Source organism: Camelus dromedarius, chromosome 12 (assembly GCF_036321535.1).
Source record: "Camelus dromedarius isolate mCamDro1 chromosome 12, mCamDro1.pat, whole genome shotgun sequence".
Taxonomy (NCBI): Eukaryota; Metazoa; Chordata; class Mammalia; order Artiodactyla; family Camelidae; genus Camelus; species Camelus dromedarius.
In genome coordinates this window covers 69,262,069-69,288,908 of record NC_087447.1, presented here as the reverse complement: position 1 = coordinate 69,288,908, position 26,840 = coordinate 69,262,069, and the positions used below count along the sequence as shown (strand labels likewise).

General features: G+C 43.5%; 1 protein-coding gene across 1 annotated transcript in view; it reads left to right on the top strand.

The window, feature by feature from the left end:
- Positions 1-708: 708 nt before the first annotated feature.
- TMEM123 (transmembrane protein 123) overlaps positions 709-26,840 on the top strand; it is a 43,278-nt gene continuing 17,146 nt past the window's right edge. Inside the window, exons 1-2 of the mRNA XM_031460644.2 lie at positions 709-938; positions 5,042-5,098. Of these exons, the coding sequence (XP_031316504.1) occupies positions 839-938; positions 5,042-5,098 (157 nt within the window). The 5' untranslated portion in view covers positions 709-838. The remainder of the gene's footprint in view (positions 939-5,041; positions 5,099-26,840) is intronic.

Below are 26,840 nucleotides of genomic sequence, written 5' to 3'. Positions count from 1 at the left end.
CCAAGGAGAGAAGAGACGAGGGCAGACTTGTGCACGCTCGACCTTGCGGGCTATACTTGCTGGTGAATAGCTACAACTCTTCCCCCAACCCCGGCCCGTTCCCTCCAATAATCTATCTCTGGACACGGAATCTATCTTTATCTAGAAAAGGGGGAACCTGTGGAATAGGATGAGGTACAATTTGGGGTAAGAGATCATGGATGTTTTACTATGAACTTAATGAATTTGTAGACGCCCCCCCCGCCCCATCTTAGGCTGAGTCTCTGGGGCGGGGGGGGGGGGGGGACGGGACGGGACCCTGATGGCCCAGTATCCCTCAGAGGGAATCCCACCCACTCCAGCTTCTTCCCTGGACCTCCCTTTCTGCTGCCCTGGCCTGCAACTTCCCCCTCACTCCTGCGCCCCACCTGAAAACTATTCTTCAGAGACTTCCTTTCGGGCCCAGCGAAGCCCGGCGTGCTGGGTATCCGGAGAGGCAGAGGCGCTCGCTTTTATCCAAGAGAACAAAACTACCATTTCCGAAAAGAAAGGAAACTGCTCGAGCGCTCTGGGGCTCACGGGCGCGAGCCGGGGCGGGGAGGCAGCGAGGGGCGCCCGGGGGCTCCGAACGCACGCCCCGCCCCGCGCGCCGGCCCCGCCCCCGGCCCGGCAGCCCCGCCCCCTCCAGGCCCGGCTCGCGCGCCCTATTTGGTCCCGGGGGGCAGGCGGCAGGAGGGGAGGCGTGCGCGGCGGAAGCGCACGCGGAGCCGGCTGGGGCGCGCCTGAGAGCCGCGCTCACCCGCGCCGCCGCCGTCTGGGCTGGGAACCCACGAGGCCTCCGCGCCCTGCCCTCGGAACAATGGGAGTCGGCTCGCGAGGCTTCTTGGCCGCGCTGGCCCTGGGGGTAGTGCTGGTGATAGCGCTGCTGAAGATGGTCGCCGACAGCACGGACCTGGACGGTAAGTGGCCGCGGGGGTCGCCAGCCCCGGCCCCGGGAGGAGGCGCGCTGCCCATCGGGAGTTTCCAAGTTGGGATCGGGTGGTGCGGAAAGTTCTGCAAGTCTTAGGCCGAACGCGCGGGGCCGACCTGGAGGTGGCCTGATGGGGCCGGGGCCGGGGCCGGGGGAGACTGGGGCTCGGGCCGGCCTCCCGCTGCCCCCGGCCTGCCTGCTGGAGAAGTGGTCCGGTCCCTCCCATCAGTTTTTCTGCGAGCGGCGGTCCCAGGCCTGGGGGAGTGCGTGTAACTTGTTGAGTTACCGAAGGACGGGCCTTCAGCAGAGGGTTCAAGTTAGTTGTTAACATTCTTTCCCTGAAGTTAATGTGTCCTGGGAGGTTAGAGTTTATCTCAAGCTTCCTTGGTAAACGATTAGGTGGATTGAAAAAGATGTCGAGCGATTCCTGCGCAAACATGTCTACCAGTGCGTTGCGGAACCTTTCAGGCGTTTTCCGGCGCTTCATCGTCTAATTGTGTAATATCAAACAAATGATTTCTAGTCATCAGGACCCCAGACGCGTGAAGTTAAGATTTAGGGGCAAATATAGAGGGTTTTGAGCTTTGGGGAGTGCGCCCTGCTCCCCCGGGCGCAGGTGAGGCTTGTGCCTCGTGTACAGTCAACACCGGCCACCGGCCACCGGCCGAGGCGCGTTATCAGCTGAGCAGCCTTAAGATCACAGCTGCCCGGTTGTTAGGAGTCTAGGATGTCGCAACAAGATGATTTTGACATTTCTTTTCTTGGGGAAGGTGGGGGTGTCCCTTTAGGCCCTTGGCCCTTTGGGGACTTTAAGAAAGTCCTCTTTGGATAAGGCCAGGAGAGCTGGGATTTGCTGTGTAAATTTTGTTTTCTCTTTGTCAACTTTCATAGAAGTGAGGTCACGGGGTAATGGTCAATAAACTAGAATAAGTTACTTTAAGTGACCCAAGTTTTTCATGGTTTTAAATTCTATCCACTGTATATTTAGCCTTACATTAGTTTTATCCAGCGAGAGATGAAGACGGCAGTTTGCAAAACCAGGTGGTTCAGGCACAGCACCTGCTTTTTACTAGAACAACCTGGGTGAATTAGACAATAACAATTTTCGTTTGTTTTGCTGAATTTTTTGTTTGTTTGTCTTGCTGAATTGCCCATGTGACAAACTGACTTTGTAGACCTAATTTTGAGATCATTTAAGGAAAGAATGATCAGCAAAATCATGTCCAACATATTTGCAATATTATGAGATGTTTTACTGTAAAAGTGAACTATCTTGTTTTCCTAGTGAATTATGGAGCGAGTGTCCTTGCTTTTTTCTTTTGCCCTGGTAACACAGATTGTGTGTGTGTGTGCCCTATTTTAATACTCACTGTTTATTATTTAATGTCTCACTAGAGGTTACTGCTATTTGGAAAACTTGGAATATTGTATGAGAGCTTTGATTTCATGAACTATTCTCACCAATGTGAGCTGGAATCCACTTCTCCAGACTACAGTGTCACTTTGAAACTAGAGTAAAAGAGGGCTCTTCAGAGATGTCTCAACAGAGCAAGTAAAAGTTATCCTAGTCTTTATATGCAGTGTGTAATCTGTAGAAAGTGTCATTATGAACTATAGTGATTTTTATCATCGTAAAGCTTATATTAAAACTCATTTTTACTAGACACTTTTCATATGCTCCTCACACTGTGCTGAGGCCCAGACATCATCCCATTGGGTCCTCACAGTATTATCCCCATTTCATAAATGAGGAAACCAAGGCTTAGCAGTTACCCAACTTACTCAGAGTAAAACAGCTAACACATGTTTGATTTCAGAGACTGGACTCCAAACTCGCAATTAACCGTTTTGTCATTAAGTTACGTTAGGTGACGTTGGCTCTTCAAGTAGATAATACTTTATCTACAATACTGTCATGCCCAGGATATTTCAGGAGAAGATAAAACCATTATTGAAATTCTTCTTTTAAAATATCCTTCACCGTCTGCTGCATAGTTTCATAAATACCCTCAGTTGGAGGAGGGAGAAGACAATGAACAAATTAGCAAGTGGCAAGCAGGATGGGTTGTGGTAAAGCAGTGAAAGACGTAAGGTACTGCGAGGGGAGGCTGTTAATCAGGACTCTTGTTGGCAAGTGACAGAAACCCACTTTAAACAACCTTAGGAAAAAGGAGGGGCTTTATTGACCCTTAACTGCAGAGTCCAAGGATTTAGGTGGCTTCAGAACTGATGCATTCAAGGGGCCATACAGGATGCCAGCAGATGTCCACTTCCAACTCTCTTGATTACATCTATCAAATCTTAGGCAAGCCCTAGTTACAGTGTTACTTCCCTGCAAGGGGGAATCCAAGTAACAGGGACTTTCTAACGTGATTCCCAGGCTTTGGGAGCCACCATAATGGGTAGCCAATTAGGAGGTGAAATTAATCTTTAGTGAGTCTGCCACTTCATGAACTTAACTTTCTTTTCTTCCCATTTAGTGCAGTATTCCGTTTTAATACTTGGTCTTTTTGTCATGTAGAGCCTCAGCCTCCTGGGATTTAGCTCATCCGTGACCTTCTCTATCTCTAGTGCCTGCCCCGTAGTAGGTGCTTCAGAAGTATTTACTGAGAAAAAGGAGAAACGGTCCTAGAGCTAGAAAGAGCTTAGGAAGGTCATCCGCTTCTGCCTTCTTCCTCAAGCGAAAGAAAGGAAGCAGGGGAGGGAAAGGGAAGGAAAGGAAAGAAGAAAGAGTTAAACCAGGAAATCATCCCTCTTAAGAGTGACAACAGCAAGGAGACAGAAGCAGAAGGCTCTTGTAGTAGGCAAAAGAGGGTGGCACGTGGTGGTGGAGATAGGTGGATAGACTCCAAATCTATTTGGGGGGCGGGACTGAGGATTGGACAGTAGAGTGAGGAAGAAGGAAGAATCAAAAGACGACCTCCTGGTTTTAGGGTTGAACAGCTGGTAGTGCAACAACCGGAAACACCGGGGCAAAAGCAGGTTTGTGGTAGAAAATCAGCAGTTCTGTTTTGGCGCTCACACGTACAGGGTCTGGACTCAAACAGCCTGGTCCAAGTGCAGACTCTGCCACTTCCCAGCGTCTTCTGGGCCTCAGTTCCTGTCACTACACTGCAGTGTTCCTATCTCAGAACAGGAGTGAGGGTTAGGCGAGCGCACGCAGGTTGCATGCTCCCCACAAGGCCTGGCATAAGCGCTTCATAATGTTGGCAGTTACTTGATACCTGCTGCTTAAATACATCTGTGTAGTCTATGGACCTTGATCTTTTTCCAAATTTAATCTTCACACCGTATCCTTTTGTGATAAATGGATTATGGTCCCAGCAAGAGGGAGACATCTGCACACGCGGTAAAGATAACTCCTTCAAAGTTGCTATTGCTTACTTCCTGTGTACTTTGAAGATTTCTTTGGTGGGGGAGGCCTGTCTTTGCGAGAAGTACACAGTAATATATTTGCTCATTTCCCATGTATTTTATGTATTTAGTCTTCTGTTATACAAAGACCCAAGGCGAATAGTCCACTCTGAAAAGTTGTTTGCCTGGGGCATAGATAGAATTCTTCGGAACTTTTTCCAACTTTTAAGGTACTAGTTAAAAATTAAAAGATTTATATTGAGAAGTCTTGCAATTTAAAATGATAATCTTTACCCATTTCATCTTCTCTCCATTGTATGAAGTTAGGGGTGTTGGTGGTGCAAGACTTCTGGGCACCCATTAATAGGAAGAGCCCCTCGCCACATGGTCCACTCTAATCAGAAGAGCAGAGTTGTCCATAGAAATTCCTCACCAATCACTGTGTCCTCATGTGGTTAATGAACTTTGGCAAACCTATTGTATCAGTGGCTGGTACGCAGTAAGTCCTATGTAAGTTATTAGCTGTATGTTCTCGGTCTTATTTATTAATGCTAAATACCACTACTAGATTTACTGACAGTTTTGAGGTGTGTTTCATAGCAACAGTGGCAACAGTAGAACTTCCTGTGGAATATCTCTCGTCCCCCATTCCACCGCCACCCCAGGGGCAGAAAGAAACACATTGTTCTTAGTTAAATACGAAATGTCCTTTCATCACAGGCTATTTTGTTTTTATAGGATCTCAAGGCACAAAGAAGTCTCTGCTTACAGAAGACTCTAATGCTACCCGAACAGGTGAGTTTAAAAGGGTCAGGAAACAGATTTTTATCTGTCTAGCATATTATAAAGTATTATCAACTAGGAAAGTATGTGTAAGCTGGTACACTGGTTTTTAACCATGAGTTGTTCATTCATAAATCCCTCAAGGGTTGCCGTGAGAGGGCATCCGTCAGTGATGGTTTTCTGGATAAATAGTCTTTCTCAGTCTGGTGAAGGTGTGAATAAATTCTAAAACTAAAAGCATGCTGGAATTTATTACTGAGTTTTGAAGCGCATGAACTATGAATACCAGGTGTCCTGATCTTGCTGGTGGAACAAGTTACTCTAAGCTGGTGAGCCATGGCAGCCTTAATTTGCCGCGGTGGACTCTCAGGAGACCCTACTTATATTTCAACCATCAGTTAGATTTCAGCCCACCACCTTGCTTCCCTGTTGAAACATACATAAAACCTTTTTTCTTGTGCTTTTAATTGAGACAAGTGAATTTCTTCCTTGATTTTCTGAGTTCATTACTGTGGGAAGAGATAGGAAACAGCTGATGTTATAAATGTAAGTAGATGTTATAAACAGTAAACCGTCAAGGCATGTTTCTTGTAAGCAGTATTTAGTTTATCTTCCCACTATCCTTTTTAAGAGTTGACGGAAGTAGAAACTAGAAAAAGGTACACAGATCCTATCAGTGAACCCATTTTCTCTAGTTTTACTCAACAAATATTTATTGAATGCTCTAATATTTGAACACATTATAGAATGGACCAAATCCTGAGTTCTTGGAGTTTTAGGGGTTTTTAAAATTTATTTCATTGTAGAAAAATATGCATAACGTAAAATTCACAACGTTAACCATTTGTAAGTGTACAACGCAGTGGCATTAAATACATTCACGCAGTGTTGTGAGGTTTTTATCCTCATGGGTTTCCTAGTGCTCCACGTTCACATTCTCAGTTTGCCTCTGGGCTTGCTTTTCATTATCTCTGCCTGCTGGTTTCTGGGTCCACATAGTCAAATACACTTTTATTCTAGTTTTAGTAATTCTACCGAAAGTTTTTCAGTGGAAAAAAAAAAAGACTAGCTAGATTACTGTAAATACAATTGATATGATTGTTGGGCAGTTGTGAAAGTGTTTTGTTTTGTTTTTTTAATACTTTATTCAATTATTTGGTGTCATTTTCTATTGACCTTTTTTTTCTTTTTTGAAAATTCAATTTATTTAAACACACTAAAAATAAAAATAAAAAACAGTTCACCCTTTACTCTCACACCCTCAGCCCCACCTCTGGCAACTACCAATTTGTTCTCTGTATCTATGAGCTTGTTTGATTTCTTTCTTTATTTTTAGATTCCACATATTAAAGAGATCAGATAGTATTTGTCTTTCTCTCTCTGACTTACTTCACTTAGCATAATACCCTTACAGTCCATCCATATTGTCACAAATGGAGAGGTTTCCTCCTTTTATATGGCTGAATAATATTCCATTTGGTATATATACCACAATTTCTTCATCTATTAACCCATTGATAGACGCTAAGTTTGTTTCTATCTCTTGGCTGTTGTAAATAATGCTGAAATGAACATGGACATACACATATCTTTTTGAGTTAGTATTTTTGTTTGCCTCAGTTAAATACCCAGAAGTGGAATAGCTGGATCATATAGTAATTCTGTTTTTAATTTTTTGAGGAACCTCCATACTGTTTTCCATAATGATTGCATCAGTGTATATTGCCACCAGTAGTGCACAGATGTTCCCTTTTCTCCATATCCTCTGCAACAGTTATTATTTCTAGTCTTTTTGGTAATAGCCATTCTAACAGATGTAATGTGATATCTCATTATGGGTTTGATTTGCATTTCCCTGATGATTAGTGAAGTAGAGTGTCTTTCCACGTACCTGTTGGTCATCTTTATGTCTTCTTTGAGAAAATGTTTATTTACAGCTTCTGCCCATTTTTAATTGGATTGTTTGTTTTTTTCTGATGTTGAGTTATATGACTTCTTTGTATATTTTGAATATTAACCCCTTATTGGTTATATCATCTGCAAGTATCTTCTCCTATTCAGTAGGTTGCCTTTTCGTTTTGTTGATGGTTCCCTTTGCTGTGCAGAAGGCTTTTAGTTTGATGCAGTCCCACTTGTTTGTTTTTGCTTTTGGTGTCAGATTTTAAAAAGTCATTGCCAACACCATTGTCAGGGACTCACCACCTAAGTTTTGTCCTAGGAGTTTTATGGTTTCAGGTCTTCTGTTCAAGTCTTTAGTCCGTTTTGAATGTATTTTGTGTATGGTGTGTCAACCTTAAAAATTAAATAGCCAGTTAATGTACCAGCAAAATGAGTTTATTTGGAAATGGTGGAGGAATTGCAATTTGGGACAGGAAAACTATTGTGAATCACAGGAAATTCTGAAGAACAAGAGAGAAGCATGCTTTTATGGAGGTGGGGAGTTGAGAGGGTCTGCTTCAAACAAAAGTTCATTGGAGAAGAGCAGGAGTGCAGGGTGGCAGCAGCTTCTCATTAGCTGAATGGGCTGTTACTGTGTGCTGGGCTGGTGCTTGGCAAATCTTCCTTCTGCTGGGGAGAGTAAACTTCTGTGTAGAGTAAACTTCCTGCTGGGGTCTGCAAGTGGCAGTGAGAGGTAGCGTATGAGAGCTCTCCCTTCAGGGCTTCTCAACTCCCTTTTTAAATGAAGTTTTCTTTATTTATTTTCACATTTTCCCCTTTTGATCAAGATCTTTCCCCAGAAGCATCATTGCTCAAGAGTCATGTTTTGGTGGTTCTGTTCCTTGGTGCGAGGAAGGACCTTTCCTGGTTGTCATGTCCCATGTCAGAGGGAAAGTGCACAAACTGGAAACTGTTGAAGCCCTATTTGAGTAACAAGGAAGGGTAGGCAGGCAGGAGAACTTTCAGACACCTCTCATCTAAAGTCTGTATCTTATCAAGGTCATAGCATTGGAGATGATCTCAAAAGAGGTAACATTACTCTATTTGATGCATCACCTCTGCAGAGATTTGGCAGGCAACAAGTACAAAGTTTAAAAATAATTATGCAAAACAGTTAAAGTAACATGACAAATCCAAGTCATTTGATGGTTCTAAACCATAACCCTAGACCCAAAGGCAGCCAGCTGAACAAGGCAAAGGACCACGGAGAGTCAGGTGAAGTTTGATGGAACCAGTGTACTTGCTCCCTGCTCTTGTGCAGCTGAATCGTATCCTCCCAGAGGCATTAGTCCATAAGCAACAGATGGCACTTGCTGCTGCACAAATGCCTCCTCGCTCAGCAAGTAGCTACGATTGTCCAAAACCGCTTTAGCCAACGAGTCGCGGGATCGTTGGCCGGCTGCCGGTGCCGTGGCTGTGGAGCTGGCCAGCCCTCCTGACGTCAGGGAGGGATTTCTGCTCATGTGTTCATTGGCACGTTCAGCAACCAGTGGGAGAAGGACTCTCCCTATGGAAGCAACCCCAGAGCCATGTGTGCTTCCTGGAAGTTCCTGTTAAGGCAGCCGTGGAGGTTTAATGGGGAGAACCAACGGGAGGCTTCCGATTCGTTACCGATGTTGACAGTTTAATGTCCCCATCAGCACTGACCTCGGACTCACCAGCTGTCTAAACATTCTTACGTCCGTGAGAAATGTCACCCGCTGCAGACAAAGATAAAACCAGGTGAAGCACAGGGAACTCCAGCTAAGGTCTAGTTACTGATAGTTTCACTAGCTAGAATTTCCTGATTGGCCTTTCCAAGCTAGGGGGTCACAGGAATTGGGGTGATATTCTGTAAGGTACCATCCCAGTCCAAAGGAGTCTTTCCTAAAAGCCTTGAAAAGAGGAGTTAGCCTTCTTGCACTTCCCTTGGGTACAGAGAAACAGATGGCATTTTAGTAACAAAAAGGGTATCGGGGAGTAATGGTCCCACAGATGGTGGAGGTGTATTGTTATGGTTGGAGAAAGGCTGAATCAAGGCATGGGAACACCTGACTGTAACAGCCTAACCCAATAGGTGACACCTGTAGGCTTGTGGGTATAACTGACAGTGGCATTTGGGACTAAGGAAAATTGGTTACAGGTAGAACCAATGGATCTCCAACATCATGAACAAATTGGAGTTTCTAGTGACAGACCTAACAGTGAGAAAGTTTTCCCTTTTTTTTGCAATAGATTTGGAAAGGCAGATGGAAGAGCATTTTATTCCCAAGAAAGAGAGGGAGAAAAAGGTGTATGGGCCTGGTTCAGTCATCTTGGGAAAGCTGTCTCCTTCAGACGTTGTCTGCATTTTCAGGTCACTGAAGTGGGCAGTGGTTGGTATGAAGGTCCAGCCAGCGTTTGGTGCTTTCTTTAGATGTGATGTGTTCATCCAAGAGTCTATTCTTTGGAGTTTGACTGCGCGAGGGTTGGTTAACAATACCTGGTAAGAGCCTTTCCGACTGAGGTTGGAAGGAGTCTTTGTAGAGATGTCTGTTCTAATAGATGAAATCTCAGGAGTGGTGGCTAAGGTCTTCCTCTCCCAGGGGTGCACTCTGAAAAGATTGCTGTACTAAAAACATGGTTATTTCTGTGACACACATTTTGAGATACTAACTAGCATTATGACTGATAACGTCATACCAGGACATATCAGAATTTGAGGAACTTTATACAATTTCTAGAACACTTACATTAATAGCACTCACCCATACAGTACAACCTAAGGTTTATCGTCACTATTTGACAACGCTTCCCATGTATTTTAACATAACAAAAAAGCCTAATTAGTTTAATTCCTCTTTTTATAAAGAGAGAGAACAGTCTTTTGAGATTTTCTAGGAGCCCTCTGGAAATTCCCAGGTTTACTTTCAGGTCAAAAAGACTTCCTTTAGAATTTGTTTTTTGGGAAGTTTCTCAAAAATATCAAAGTTTTGGACGCTTGACTAAATAGGATCACAGATTATCATAAAACAATAATGACCTAAGAAGGTTACATATTTCTGAGCAAAACTTAGCTCTTTTAGAAGACGCTGTTTTCCTAAATAGTCAGAGACCTGATTAAGATAACATGAAGCACAGGAAATAATTTTGATAAAACACAGAATCTTTGCTTTCTAGGCAGATTACTTAAAAGGTAAGAAAAAACTTTTCACAGAATCTTATCAGGGGATCAATAGTCCAGGCAAACTTTGTTCTTTTATTAGATGAAAGAAAATCAAGTTCCAGTTTTGCGTAAGTTCACTATTGATATGAAAGCTTATTTTTTGAAACGCTTATAACAAATTCGTTCAGTCTTACTGAGCCTGATCACACAAAAATTCCTTTCCCAAGATCCCCTTTCCACAAAGCTGCCACAACTTTCTTAATATCCCTTCAGATTTTGTTCTTTGTTTTTCCTCTTTCCCTTTCTGAAATAACAAGCCCCACTTTAGGACAAATTACTTTCTTTTCTCTCAACAAAAACACATGTCTCTTGCCTTCTTTTACCAAAAAGACACGTCCTACCTTTTTTACATATGGCAAAGTTTCCCTTATTACTTCTAGTGGCTTTAATTACGTTAAAGAAATAGAATTCTTAGCCCTTACAAATCTTGATTTCTTGTGAAAATAAGAAAAAAAAAGTGAACTGTTACACCAGCATTCTTTAGATTGTTCAGTTTATGAATACATTTCATCATTTCTAGAAACATATGCATTCTCATAATACAGTTTTTCAGTATGGCACTAAACATGTTTACTGAGAGAACCAGGTATCTTTAGTAACTCTGTAAAAGAAAGCCAAAAGTGCAGCCTAAATGTCCATCAACAGATGACTGGATAAAGAAGATGTGGTGTATTTATACAATGGAATACTACTCAGCCATAAAAACTGACAACATAACGCCATTTGCAGCAACATGATGTCCCTGGAGAATGTCATTCTAAGTGAAGTAAGCCAGAAAGAGAAAGAAAAATACCATATGAGATCACTCATATGTGGAATCTAAAAAAAACAAAAACAAACAAAGCATAAATACAAAACAGAAATAGGCTCACAGACATAGAATATAAACTTGTGGTTGCCAAGGGGGCGGGGGGTGGGAAGGGATAGACTGGGATTTCAAAATTGTAGAACAGATAGACAAGATTATACTGTATAGCACAGGGAAATATATACAAGATCTTATGGTAGCTCACGGAGGAAAAAATGTGACAATGAATATATATATGTTCATGTATAACTGAAAAATTGTGCTCTACACTGGAATTTGACACAGCGCTGTAAAATGATTATAAATCAATTAAAAAATGTTAAAAAAAAAAGAAAGAAAGAAAGAAAGAAAGCCAAAAGTGGATAAACCTATATTCAGTATTTAGTGTTTCAGTGTTTTATCTTATTTGGAAATGATTCAGATATTCAGTGAATTTAACTTAACTCATTATTTAACTGGACTTAGCAAAACTTTAAGGTTCCAGGTTACCGAAAGATTTGGGGAAACTGTTTTAAAAGGTTTTTAAAAACTTTTCATTTTACATACATCTATTTAATTTACTTGTTTTTAACAATTATATTTAGATTAGTTATGAAAATTTAATCATACCAAGTTATTTTCTTGCTAAATGATCATTAAAGATAAATCCTATACTTTGAGAACAGCTTCAGAGTCAGTGAGATAATTTCGGATGTCCCTTCTAGCATAGGGAAATTTATTTTGAGGGGGAAAAAAAAAGCATTGCCTTGAAATTTTTTTCTGAGGAGACCAGATAATACAGCTATCATAAAAATGTTTTGTTCATTGTGTAACATTTTCTATAACTGTCTTATTCCTTCTTTATCCTCTTTTGAGTCTTGAAAAAAATCATTATGTAACATGTTGACTTTGTTTATTTTTATAGGACATGATGCTTAATATTTTCTCTTTTATAGTAACACAGTTTCTTCTTACTATTGAAACATTGTTTTCTGAACACACTGTTTACCAATTTATTGGGTGCACTTTAGCACAGTTTATTTGGCACCGGTCCCAAAAGGAAAACCACCTCTTTGGCAAACTCCCGTGTGATGTATATTCCAGGAATGTACTGCTGGAGAGAGCGCAGACTGCCAGCAGTACTGCTTACAGCATCACAGGTGCCTGTTGCTTTTATAAGACTCATCACATTGGAGTCAACAAATCCGATTTTTCTCTATTTTGTTTGTTTTTTGGTCTCCGTCTAAGTTCTGTGAGTGGGATCTATGATTTATTCGTCCTGGCGCCTAACGCTGTGTACCTGGTACATAGTAGGTGTGCATGCATGTTGGTTGAACTGAATTGTGGAACCAAATGCATATTTTGTAACTGCTGATTCACCTTGTCAAAAACCACTGTGTATGTTTTTCAGACATGACTGGTCCATGCTTCAGTCTTATCGTGAATATAGCTGGGGTTTTTTGCTTGTTTTATAGATTAAGATAGATATTTGAGGTCGAACGTACAAGACTTAAGCTTGCTTTCTTACTGTGACAGGGAATTTTATGTAACAGTTCTATTTTTTAATACGCTCTGATCACTGTTTGAGGACAGGCATACCTTTGACATTCTTTTCTGCAGGGACTTGTTTGATGCATTATCCACTCATAGAGAAAATAATTTCCCCCATTTCATGTGTAGTCAGAGGGCTCATATTTTAGGGTCTGTGGATGGACAGATTTATTCTTCATGGGGCATGACTTTACAAAGCCACGTTCAAAGCAGTAGATCTCCCTTCATGCTCTGTCTGTACAAGATTGCCTTCGGCTGGGTAGCCCGTCCTTGGTACTAGGGCTGGCTTTATGCACGGACGTGGGGGCACCATAGCAGTTTTCCACAGCAGATGGACCTGGTTTGGAGGTTAGATTTCTACAGAAAAAAAAAGTGGAGATTTGGAAACAGCTTACTCAAATAATTATTCCGATTTTTACCCCCAATGGAAACACTAAATATCTTAAGTGGAAATAATTCATCAGGTACATAATCCCATATTCCATAGTAATTTCTTCTGTTTACTTTGGGTGAAATGTTTTATGTCTGAAAAAAACAGTAGCTGGAAACTTCCTGTTAGGTTGTAAGCTGCTTTAAGACAGGAACCAGTTGGCCTGACAGGTTGCTTCAGATACAGATGGTGTACGTAGATAGACCGATCGATATGTAGGTACAGATACTGGTATTTGTTTTTAACTATAGAGTTGGTGTAGGAAAGGATTTCCCTGACTACTCTGAAGAATTAATTTGTACTTAAGGAACTGCTTCAACTCCTCGAAGACCATTTATTGTATTCAACTCACGTTTCTGAGATTGCGTTTGAAAATTGCTGGTAATTTTTAGTATCATCAGATTTTGTCTCAGGGAATGTACAGTGGGAAAATCATGCAGTATTATGTTCAGTTATACAATGAACAGATGTTTGTTTTGACTGCCCACTCTGCTATTTGCTGATTTAGGCACAAGGCATATCGTGATAAATAAGACAGATTAGTCCCTGCTCTCAAGAAGTTTATCATCAGGTGGGGAGATACTGACCATCAGGAAATACACAACTAAAGAAGATGATTTCAGATTGTGATTTTAAAAAACAAGCAAACTGGATAACAAATACATATGTAAACAGGGTAACGTGGTAGACAATGACTAAGGATTGGGTGGTCAGGGAGGACCTCTCTGAGGTCGGGCCATCTGCACTGAGACCTGACCAACAGGAAGGAGCCAGCCCTACATATACCAGAAGGAAGAACATTGCGGACGGAGGGAGTAACTGATACAGGTGTGAAACAGGAGGGAGCCTCTTGTGTCCAAGGAGAATGGACAGGTCACTCTGGCTGCCACGCAGCAGTAGATGTGCACTGCAGTTATGTTACTACACGTAGGAAATTATGAAATGGAAATACAGTATTTAAGATGTAAGAATTATGTTTTGAAACATCAGAAACATAGTAGAACAGGCTGCAGAAGAGGAGGCCGGAAATGAGGGTTTTGGCAACTTCACCAGTCTCTCTTGGTCTTTTTCCTGGGTCGGGGTGGGTGTTAGTTCTTCAAGCATTAAGATGCTACAGTGGTTCTAAACTGCTGTGCACCTGCATACTCTCTGCAGCCCCCAAACAGCAGGTGTAATAATAAATCGGAGCTGTTCTGGAGTTTTCCTTCCTGAAGCGTGCCTCTATCCCGAAATTGTAATTAGGAGCCAAACGAAGTGCTTCCAATTCAGATCAAGAAGGGCTGCCTCTACTTTATCGTGATGTGAACCATGGAAGGGAACTTCTTGCATTTAAATCATTTTAAGAGTTAGAGATCCGGGGCTGCCAGCCTGCTGTATGAGTTCTGGGAAAACCCAGGAAATTGTGAATGTCAGCTTGGGTTTGTGGGGGCCGGGGAGGGGAGTGGAGAGGAGGTCACGATGAATGAGGTTAGGAGAGAGAAACTGCGGGGCGCACACACGCTGAGAGAGCTTGCAGAAATCCCAGAAATGCTGGGAAGTGCTAAACAGCGACAGAAATGAGGAAAACAAAAGTTTGAGGGATTTTTTTTTAATACCGTTTTGTTACTTTTCAAAAGCTGGAAAATAAAAGATGGTGTAGAAGATAAACAAAGGTCCTCTCTCCCCCAAAAAAGTAGACCTAGGGCAGAAAAACCAGCTACCAGAACAGACCCATGATTCTTACTGTCTTTTTTGTAATGCGTGTGAAGGGTCTGACACAGGTTGAGTGCACAGTGGGTCCTTGCTGAATCTGCATTCTCCTTTGAATAGGGGAATGGACTCAACTGGGGTTGAATACGTGGCACTTCTTTTTGATCTTTTTCACAGAAAGCTGGTAGGATTGCTCTGGACTCTCATGACGTCTCCTTTCAGACTAAGATCAGTGACTTACCTACCCCATCATGTGCAGTAATACATAGAGATTTCTCAGGAATAACTTTCCCAGATGCATAAATTTCTGAGGAAGAGACCTTGATGTGCTGAGTTAAGCAGTAGTTGGTGTCAGGCATTCATCTTTTTTGCTTGTTGGTATCTTCCTTTTTTCCTTAATACTTCATTTTATTTACAACTTACAAATACGACTAATGCATATGCATAATTAAAACGTTCAAACAGTACTTGAAAATATGAAATACATACCAGTTTTCCTTTCTCAGTCTTTTTCCCAAATGTACTTTATCAGTCAAAAGCCAGACTCATTATTTCTCTGCTCCTGTACTTCTTATCTCATGCAAGGGACCAGCTATTCATATCTAAGGCTAGAAGTGGTTACCAGTTCTCTGTGTATCCTTCCAAAAAACAATTTAAGCATAATCCATATATATAGCGTATTTGCTTTTTATGAACAGAAAGGATGCTGCTAAGGACACGCACTGTTCTCTGCTCAGCTGGTGTCACTTATGCCTCATCCTTCCCGATGGCTCCATGGTATGCCGTGCTACAGATGCAGCATGACCCATTCACCCAGGCCCCCGCTGATGGGTATTTAGGTTATCTGCTAATTTAGGCAGTGCTGCAGTGAGCATCCTTCCTGTTCCATGCTGTACACCGCTGCTGGGGCACCTGGGGTGGCTCCGTTCTAGTGGTGGGATGCTGGGTCGAATGGTGCATGTATTTTAACTGGTGATATATTGCTAAACTTCCAAGAAGATTACACTAGTTTACTCCCTAGCAGTAAAAAGCGCCTGTTTTCCACAGCCTCAACAGCACTGGGTAATAGCAAACATTTTAATATTTGCCAATCTGATATGTGACCGATAAGTCTCATTGTTTGAAAGTTACAGCCCTCTAACTGAGTTTAGAATATTTTCATATTGTTTTTTTGGTTCTTTTTTTAAAAACAGTTTTATGGAGATATAATTCACTGATTTCACATATGCAGCTCAATGGTTTTTATTATATTCACAGATGTGTGCAGTCACCACCACAGTTAATTTTCAAATATTTTCATCACCTCAAAAAGAAATTCTACCTGTTAGCTATCATCCCCTTTCCCCCCGTCCCACCCCTACCCCCAGCCCAAAGCAATTGCTAATCTGCTTTCTGTCTCTCCAGATTTCCTTATTCTGGACTTCTCATATGAGTAGAATCATTGTAGTATGTGGCCTTTTGTGATGGGCTCCTTTTACTTAACATAATGTTTTCAAGGTTCATCCAGGTTGTGGCATGTTATCAGTACTTCATTCCCTTTTGTGGCTGAATAATATTCCATTGTGTAGACGTACCATATCTGCTTGGGGCCCTTGGGACCGTGTGGATCTGGGTGTTCATTTCTCTCCCCAGGTTTGGGATCTTTTGGATTATTGCTTAAAATATACTTTCTCTCCCTTTTTGTTTTGGAATTCCCACAACGTGGTTATTATTTGTTTTGAGCGTGTCCCGTAAGTCCCATAGGCTTTCTTCACTCTTTTTCATTCTTTTTTGTTTGCTCTTCTGACCGTGTGAGGTCCAGTGTCCTACCTTCCTGGTCACTGATTTTTTTGCATGGTCAGCTCTGCTTTTGAGGTTGTCTGTTAAATTCTTCAATGCAGTCATTGTATTTTTTAGCTCTAGGATTTGTTTCTTTGTTTTTAACGGTTTTTATTTCTTTGTGGAATTTCTTATTTTGTTCATACGTTGTCTTCCTAATTTTGTTTAGTTGTCTGTTTCTGTAGTTCACTAAAATTCTTTAAGAAGATGATTCTGAATTCTGTGAGAATGCACAGATCTCCATTTCTTTAGGTTGTTTCTGGAGCTTTGTGAGTTTCCTTTGGTTGTGCCACGCTCACAGAACTTTTCGTGATTCTTGGCTCCTCTCGTTAGCATTTGTGCGTGTGAGTGAATGGTCTGCTCTTCCTGGCTCTGCAGGTCCACTTTGGCAGAGACAGTTCTGCACCAGTCAGCTCCGTCTGGGGTTGCAGACGTGTCCGCTGCTCATGTCCTTGGACAAGTGGGACTTGCCGTCAGGGCTTGTTTTGGACAGGGCCACTGGCCAGGCTTTGAGGCCAGGGGCTGGGGGTGGTGCCACCGAGAGGTGGAGAACAGGCGCACAGGGCTGCTGGCTTTGTTCCCTGCGTCCGCGAGGCTGTCCCTGGGCTTTCTGGGTAGGCTTGGTAGGTGGTCTGGACGGGGCACTACACTCAGCAGGAGATGGGGCTGTGAATTAGCTTCTCTGCCCTGGGGTGGGAGCAGGACGGACCCCAGGGCGCACGTAGCTTGTTGTCTGGGGACTAGAATCAGGCAAGATTGTGCCCTGAATTCTCTGGTCAGGTAGGGCCACCGTCTTGCTCTACAGGCAGGGAAAGCCACTGGCTGTGTTCTCTGCTCAAGTGTCCCTGTTAGCAAGGCCGTCAGGTGGGCCACGCAGCTTCCCATGTGCTTTGTTCAGCTTCCCTGGTGGGGTGCGCTGAAGGCTTTATTCAGCAATGCGCAGGGCTGCCAGCTAGCTTTCCTGCCCAGGCACAGTGGGAGAACCAGCTCCAAGGCTCTTGGTTTGTGGTCTTGACTCAGACTGACCTGCCCCCACAAGCTCCCTGGCCAAACAGGGCCCCTGGCTTTGCTCTGCAGGCCACCAGCTCTGCCTGCTGGGCTCTCTGCTCCAGGTTTGCTGTGCTCTGAAGCTGCCAGGGTTTCTTGGTCAGAAGCTCCTGGGGAGGGCTGGGAGCTTCACTCTTGTGGGCAGGACTGTGACCCCCTTGCTTGGGTGGGATGGGAGGGCCAGCCCCAAGCAGCCTGCAGGTTTTCCCCATCAGGCTTTCTGATCGGGAGCGGCGAGGAGCTACACTCAGCTGTGGACCAGGGTCTGATTCAGCTCCCCTGCCTGGGAGGGGACAGACCAGGCCCCAGGACTGGCAGATCTCTTCATCTGAGGCAGGCAGACATGCACTCCACTGAGTTCCCTGGGCAGACTGTGCCTCTGACTTGTTCTACAGATGAGCAAGCTGCTAGCTGGGGTTGCTGCTTGGGTGCTACAGGTAGGGGCTTGACCTCCCGAGATCCAAGTGCTGCTTCTTGCAAGCTCCTTCCCCCTTCTTCATCCCCATCAGATGCCCCATGGTCACGCCCGGCAGATGCTCCTGTGGTCCCCAGGGGACGAGCCTGGAGGGGCTGGATATTGACCCTGGGCTCTTCTTTTACCCCTGGAGGGACCACAGGCACAGAGGAGACCTCTTGCCGTGGTGCTGTGCTGGCCCAGGGCAGGGGCAGTCCCCTTCTAACGTGGTCTGTCGTGGTCTCTGTAGTGCAGGGGTGGGCATTGCAGCCTCTCCCTTGGATTCTCAGATTCTCAGTGGCATCTTGTTTGTAATAGTTGCTGGTTCTTCTCGTGACGCGGAGCAAAGTTAGGAATGATCTGTGTTACCATCTTGGTGACGCCACCCTCAGTAGTTTTTTAATATATGCAAATATGCAGTCACTGCTGTTTGAATTCTTTTTTTTTTTGATTGAAATATAATCAGTTTACAATGTTGAATTCTTTTTTTATCAGCATGTATTATAGAAATTTTGGGAAAAGGAATAATGCGAATACTTAAAAGTAAAGGGAGGGGTGCATTTTAAAGTTTTTTAAATGAGGATCTTATTGGCTCAATTCCTTTTGTAGATGAGAGGCTGTCTTTTTACATTTCGTAAACAACGTGTGGCTCCCAAGTCCCAGGAGCCCTGCTGGACTTGGGATACAACAGTGAAACAAGAGAATTGTTGCCCTTTTCGAGATCCTGCCCTCTGGTCATGAGAAACACATGAACGAGAGTAGCCAGTACCATGTGATGTGCATTCTCAAGACCCAATGAGGAAAAAGAAACTAGTCACCAGCTTTACTAGACCCACGGGAGTTCACCAGGAGACAAACAGAACACTCCAGACCCAGGCAACAGAAGGTCCAAGGGCGGAAGTAAAAAAGTGAACATCTCTATGGACTCTCTCCCCAAAAGAAAGTCAGCTCTCTAACTCTTGGTATCTCTAAACAGATTGTGTAAATTTAATCTAGAGAGTGATGCCTGGTGGGCACCAGATGTCATAAGGTGAAACCCAAGCGACTCCTCAGGGCTTAGTATTGAGAGAGCACAGGATTTAGGAAGAGGTGTCAGCAGGAAACTCCGCTTGTCTTTCCCTTCGTTGAAGGATTTTTTTTTCAGTTTTGCTTATTTAACCTATTTGTGCTGGGGATTATTATAATAATGCTTCATTATATATGAAAATTATAAACTGAAAGGTACTATTCTGTTCTTCAGTGACCCTCAAACCAGCAAACACTGAAATACCCAGACACTCAGAGAAGAAGAAAGTACTCAGTTTCTAACTTTTTTCAGTTGAGTTTAATTGTCCTCGGTGTTAAATTTGCTTGCAAGAGTTGTTGTGTCATCCAAGTTTTGCCATGATTTCATTCTTTTTATTCACAGAGCTTCTGTTTCACAAAGTAGCCTTGAGATTCAGCAGTCTTTTGTAACTCTTGACGCATTAAGGATGATACATTCTTACTACGGCATAACTGTTTTGATGAGACTTGGCATCGTATGTACAACTTATGTATTGCCGTCTCTGTAGAGAAGTTACTCTCTCTTCAGACTCACAGACATATTAAACAAACTTATGTTTACCTGGGGGAGGGAGGTGGGAAGGGATAAATTGGGAGTTTGAGATTTGCAGATACTAACTACTGTATATAAAGTAGATTAACAAGTTTATACCGTAGAGCACAGGGAACTATATTCGGTATCTTGGAATAACCTGTAATGAAAAAGAAATGAAAATGAATATATGCACGTGTAAGTAGGACTGAACTATTGTGCTGTTCACCAGAAATTGACACAACATTATAAACTGACTACACTTCAATTAAAAAAAGAAAAGAAGTTAATCTCTGTTCATGCTAGGGTTGACTGAGAATGATTCTGTTTATAACTAGGCTCTAGATCACACTGACACACAATAATAAACTTTTTAGAGTAAGTTCTTTAAATGATGCTAAGTCCCTGTAAATTCAGTGAGTCTAGCTGCACCAGAAGTCCATACTAGTTTGCCAGTAAAGGGTGCCATGTATAAGATGGGAAGCTTCTGCTTAGTGGAATGCTATGATTGTAAAAGTTTACTTTAGAATCAAAACTTACAGACTGGTTTGCTTGGCGTAAGTGCAATAACATCGCAGCACACAGACACAGGCATTCACGTTTTCATGTAGGAAATGTTTTCTCAAGGCAAGAGTCAAAGCTTCATAGAGGGGTGTCAGAGACCGTTTCAAAGGGAAAAGTCTAATTTTAGAAGCTTCCAGTTTATGTACCAGAACTTGCCTTTCAATAAATAGCTCGTGTAATCTTCCTGCTGGCACAAGTTGAAAAGTACATTCCGTTGGAAGGGGAAAAAAAACTGAAGAGATCCCGTAAACTTGTTTGTGAAAAAGAGAACAGGAAGAAGAAAGTAGACATCACCGCAGGCTTATGTTTCATGTTGTTGAAAGTATTAGGTTGCAAGCAGCAGAAACCAACACTGGCTAACTTAGGCAAACAAGAGGTTGTTGGATGTACATGGGGTCACTGACAAAATCAAAGAGAAAAAAATTGAACAGCTAGACCTAGTGCTAGGGATTTCAAGGGCAGGAGTCAACAGAAATCTCTTTAGGGAGTTGCCATCAGAATGACTGTCAACTGTTTTCCATGCTCGTGTACGCTACTCAAGTTCCATATTCCTGGGAGAGTCTGATTGGCCTAATGTGAATCACTTGTCTCCTCACTGACAGTCCCTCCAAACCACGTGGACAGTAGGAAGGATGAGTCTCTAAGGAAGAGTGGGAGCTGCTACAGAAAAAGAGGACTGGGAGCTGGACAGGGAAAAACCAGTGGGCGTTCACTGTTCGCTGGTATAGACCAGCCAGGTAGCCATGATCAGTTGTAATGGTTTCGCCTGGCCCAGAGTAGGTGGCCAGTGCTTACTGGTCCCTTTTTTCTTCAGAAACATCTGTCAGCTTTGTATTCATGGGTGAGCTGTGGCAGAAATGTTAACACCACTTTGAACTGGAGAAGGATCATTTCCCATGAATCCCAGAATGTCTTTTTCACTTAGCTTTGTAAATTGTCCAGATGATCAGGAATGTTTGATGTGGGGTGAAATTAATCTAGAATCACTTTTCTTACTTGCTTCTCATTTCTTTCTCAGCGAGTTCTCACACTGGAAGAATGTCTTGCCAGAAAATTATGATGATAATTCTCAACAGCTGTAGGTGTGTTCTTTTCTACATCTCAGCGTAGAGAAAGGATTCTTTGTCTTCCTGAATGAACTGGCAGAACGCTTACACTTAAAGCCTGTTTCCTTAGAATTTATACCCTCCCGTGGGGAAGGGTAGAGCTCAGTGGTAGAGCACGTGCCTAGCATGCAGGAGGTCCTGGGTTCAATCCCCACTACCTCCTCCAAGAAAAAACAAATAAGTAAACCTAATTACCTTCCCCACCCCCAAAAAAGAATTTATACCCTCCCTATTCCTTCTCTACCGTGTCTCCCTTTCCTCTCGTTCCTCGTAGCTCTTCGACATGTACTGCTCCAGCAGGGACCTGGGGCGGCTTTTGTGAACTCCAACATAATTAAAAACTCAAGGAACAAGAATTAATGTAAATGTGTTGGGGGAGCCTCGTGCTATTTGGCATGAAAAGACACGTACTAGCCTTCTGCTGCGGCAGCCATTGAAGAGCAGTGGTCACTGCTCTGTGCTGCCCCATGGCCGTGACCTCAGCATGGGCTGCAAGGTGACCAGGCACAGTCAGCTTGTGCAGGACTGATCCCAGAGGTGCACGGCTTCGCCTTGTGTGAGTGGTGTACACGTGGGGCTGTCAAGTTCTCCTAGGACAGGTGGGCCCTAAGTTCACCAGGAAGAGGGTGGGGACACACATTCGTGCCTAGAGGAAGAGGGAGGGGTTGAGCTGGGTCCCAGCTGCCTTGAAGGACTGAGCCTCCTTCACTATCTGTACATAATCCAATCCTTATGTGGTGGGGCGGGTGGGGGAGACATACATCATTTAGGACATTAAGCCAACTGTGAATAATAGCATCTGTCAGCATGCTAGCTAGATCTAGAGGATGGATAAGACGCAGGGAGTGTGTTCAACCACAGACTAAAGGTTGTGAAAAGAGAACCTGGAAAGAAACAACAGCCCCCCAAAAAGCCCCTGCAACTTAATTCTGCAAGTTAAATTGTCCCACTGTCGACAGTAATACATTCACAATTAGAAAACCTGTGTGGCTTAGTGACGTCCTGACTGCTACAGAAAATCAACAACTGACGTATGTGTATGTATCAGACATGCACACAAGACTTTTCATCCACAGCTGGCTGTTCAGGTTTCTAGTTACTGCATGTATTAGCCAGTGGTGGATTTTGATCAGTAAGTAGGGAAAAGAACAGCCTTTGTAAATATTAAGCCACGTGTTCATTCAGTCTTTATCGGCATGTTTTAGTAAGTAAATTTGCTTTCACTTGTAAACAAAAGGCAGGCCAGAACCCTTGCATACCTTATTTGGTTATAAACTTTCTGGGTTTTTCCATTATTATGAAGTCAAAAACAAATTTTATAACTTCCTTGAGATAGCTGAAACTTACATAGCAACCTCTTTAAGGAGGGGGTAAATTATTGTAAGGAAATTGATCCCAGCTGATTTTCTACTCAAGCTAGGATTTTAGTTCAATTTTTGTTCTGTTTTTAAAAGCTTGTATACACGCTTTGTCAATGTACTAGTTAGCCGCAAGGCAGCTGACCTCGGGCAAAGGCAAGTCCCCCCAGGAGCCCAGTGCCTAGAGATAGGGAGGCCGTTTTGCTTGGCGCTGGCACTATTTAGTTAGAAGTAACTGAAAGTGTTTCGGTGCATCAGTGGAAACTGATTTTGGATGGTCAGTAGTAGAAACTTCCTTTACCTTGGGGAAAACATAACCGTTAATTTCCATTAAAGTGTGAACAGGGCAAGAGTGGGAAATAAGACATAGAACTAATTCTGACCCACAGGGGTTTTATGAAGATTGACTGAGACAGACTGTGAGGAGTGTTACAATATGTGATAAATTCTCTTTGGCCATTACAGCTTTTTTAAATGGTTGGTTCCTGTGTTTGCCGATTGCAGTTTTCATGAGCCTTTTTCTTACACAGTGAGAGGGAATTATGATATGGTCTTAAAGTCTCTGTGTCTCAGTTTCCTTCTGGCACTTCCTTATAGGGCTGTTGGGCGGATTCAGTGAGTTAATACGTGTAAAGCACTGCGAACAGTGCCTGGCACAAAATCAGTGCTATGTGTATGTGAACTCTTACTATCGTTAGGCACGATTCAAATACAGGACTCAGCTGTGGGGATGTCAGCGTTCTAGCAGGGTACCAAAGTTACCAAGTCTGAAAGCTACAGAAACCTAGCTCACCCTCCTATCACAGTTTAGTGATAATTCTGCTGCATGAGTGTCTCATACTCCTTTGTTACATGCACTCAACAAATGTTCATTTTGAACCTAAGATGTGCTGTGCAATCTGCCAGGTGCTGCAGGAGATACAGAGCCCAGCGAGGTGTAGACACTGCCCTTACAGTGCTTACAGTTTAACTCAGAAGGTGGTACGAACAAAACAGCACACTAAGTAGAGTGGTGTGAATGGGCTTGGAAGAGGGAGAGATGACCTTCAGGTGGGGAGATCTTGAAGGAGACAGCACTTGAACTAGGTCTCCGTGGATGTGACACGCAGAGATGGCGTGAGGGAGAACAGACTTGCCCTTGGAGGACACGGCGTGAAGGAAGGAGTGGGGAGGGAAGGGCGGTCCGGGCCACCTTTGTTTGCACGTTCCCTGTTGTAAGACGGGTGGCTGGTGGTGCTAACGATGGGCCGGCCGCGCGTTGAACGTGAATGACGCTGTGGCCAGGCCTTGGGCACGTGCTTTTCCCTAGTGACTGAGTTCCATACGCTTAGCATTATTTTCCCTATGTTAGAGAGGAGGAAAGGTGTACACCTAGAAAGTAACTGCGCCACCATCGAAGCACAGGAGTGGTTGATGCAAAAGCCTGGGTTTCTTTTTAACACGCCCAGCTGCCTCTTCAAAATCTCAAGTGATTGACAGATAATTGGACACCTCTTCTACCATCTTGAGAATGCTGATTGACAAACTGATAGAAACAGATTTTCTGCCTCCTCCAGTGCTTCCCAGAAACCCCTGAGAAGACCCAATGTTTGTCTTTCCCCAAGACTGCTTCTGAAAAGGTTGCTGGGGAGCACGCAGTCCGCGCAGGGTTGGATGGTCTGGAGGGAGCTCATTCTGGCTGTGGGGACTTGGGGTCCCACATGTGCAAGCTTGACCCTCTCCCTCTTCACTGTCAGATAAATAGCATTGTCTGTGTAATCAAGTTCAAACTCAGAATGGAATTCAGGGTCTCTGTGCCTTGGCTCCATTCACTCACTGGCTTTGTTTCCAAATCTGTAAAATGGCAGTCAAAATACTTCTGTTTGCCTCAAGGTTTATTGTGGGATGAGATAAAATCCAGTGCATGGAGTACGCCATGAACAGTTCGCTGCTTTAGAGGTGGTATTTTTATAATCACAGTCTTGTGAGACAGTCACATGCTCACAGGCTTCTGGATACATAGGTTTCTTTGTTCCTACACTTGAGTGGCTTCAGTTGGCTTATTTTAGCTTCTTTTTTCTAACAAACTCAACTGTCACGTCTTTGTATCGGCATTATGCCTCCCTCGGATAGCCCACTGCTCCCTCAATTTGCTGCTTTTAATCAGCAGTCAACTGGGAAACCACGTAATAGGACTTGTTAGCAATAAGTCTAAGATTAATTTTGTTCTTTCCTTTCACAAGGGGTGAGAAAAGATCTTTTAAATCTAAATTGGTTTAAAATTTCCTATTTTCTTAATCTTTGTAAGCTCTTAAACATTTTTAGAAGTTAATAATGCATACACCTAATTTTTCAAGCAATGCAGAAGAATATAAAATTTTTTAAAAGGGATCTGGTCCCTCTCTCCCTTTCCCTCCCCCAATGACCCCCTAGAAATAATCCCTGTTTACTGGTATGAACATACAGAATGGGCACATACAACTTGCTCTTTTGACCGAACTGTTGAGGTTTTTGTACAAGTACATTGTTGGTTATTGCTTCATAAGAGAACTTCAGAATTAGCGGTTCCCATGGGTCAGGAGTTTAGTAGTGGTTTAGCTGGGTACTTAGCTGGAGCTGGATTTGAGGTTGCAGTCGTGGAGGCTGGAGTGGAGCTGAAGGGTGAACTTAACTCACAGACAGGCTGTTGGCAGGAGGCCTCAGTTCCTCGCCCCGTGAGGATGCCCGAGTATTGTCACAACGTGGTAGCAGGTTTCCCCAAGCGCGAGCAGCCCTAAGAGACTGGCTGGATCCCGGAGAGAGCCAAGCAGAAGCTGTCCTTATTGTGACCTAGCCTCCGAAGTTACATAGCATCCCTTCTGCCATATTCTTCGCTAGAAGGAAGTTTCTAAGTTAGGTCCACGTACAAGGGAAGTGGAATTAGGCTTCACCTTTTGAAGGGAAGCATATCAAAGAATTTGCGGGTGTATTTTGACCCCCCACAATATGTATAGCTCTGACTCCTTCATGTCCGTGTGTGTTACGTTCCATAGTATGGCTGTGCCGTAGCTTCCTTAACCACGCCCCCATCAGTGGGTACTGTAACACGGACGTATGAACAGTGCCGCAGTGAATACACGTAAATACCTTTACCAGCCTGAGCCAGCACGCGGCCAGCTAGAAGTGGGGTTGCTGGGTGAGTAGTTGTTGGGTTCTTGTTACTAAACTCGGGTCCAGCCACTCACTGCTCAAAAATCAATATTCGAGAGAGGCAAATGCTGATAAAAAGGAAAGTTTCTTTTCATCAGAATGCCTGCAATCTGGGGAAATGGTGGACTCAGTGACCACAAAAAACCAACCACAGAGATGCTGCTCGGCCATCAAAGTTTTAAGAGGGAAAAAGGGAAGTAATCTCGGTTCATCACTGAGATGGGGGTCAGTGTCCTCGCCATCCCCCACCGCGTGCAGGCCGGTCCACTTCTTGTGACCTTTCCTCGGATGCTGTCTTGTTCACACAGTTTGTTTGCAGGGTTACTGAAGGGGAAGCTGGTGGAGAGATCTGGTCATCTGTTACCTACTTATTTTCCATTCCTACTTTGATCTACAGGAAGAACCGACAGGTTAGGCAAGATATTGTGTGATCAAAAGAGTCGAAGGGTGTGGTAGGGCCGGAGATGGGTGGTGCTGGGCATGCTTGGTTTAAGGTCAGTGGCAAGACAGAAGGGGCCTCTTGCTAAGAGCTCTTTCCTACCAAAAGCTGCTTACATTCTGAGGGCGGGTCCGAGGGGATGGTCCCTTATAACTAAAGAGCTGGAATATATACAGACATGTTTGCCTTTCGGCTTTGTTCTGAGAAGATGGTTCAGAAAGTTACTGGCATTAGTCATTTCATGTAATTGGACTCATGGAAACAGAAAACGCCTCAAAGTATAACTCTCAGGAAAAAAAATTTTATAGTATGAGAAATGCATGGATTAGAGATACAGGTGTCAACATGAATGAAATGTATTAATGTAGAGTACAGAAAGCGAGAACAGGAAAGTAGAGCGTGACGCTCATTGTATAAAATGTAAACATGAAAAACAGTATGATGTTCTTAGAAATAGTGCAAAGTAAAACTCCAGAGAAATCTATGATCAATTCAGGATAGAGGTTACTTTGAAGGGGCTACAATTGAGGAGGGGCCCCCTTTGGGGGGATTTCATAATTGGTGGTTTTATTTCTTAATCAGAATGATGGTAACAGGTGTTTGTATTCTTTCTACCTTTTTCTGTGGGGGGGGATAATTAGGTTT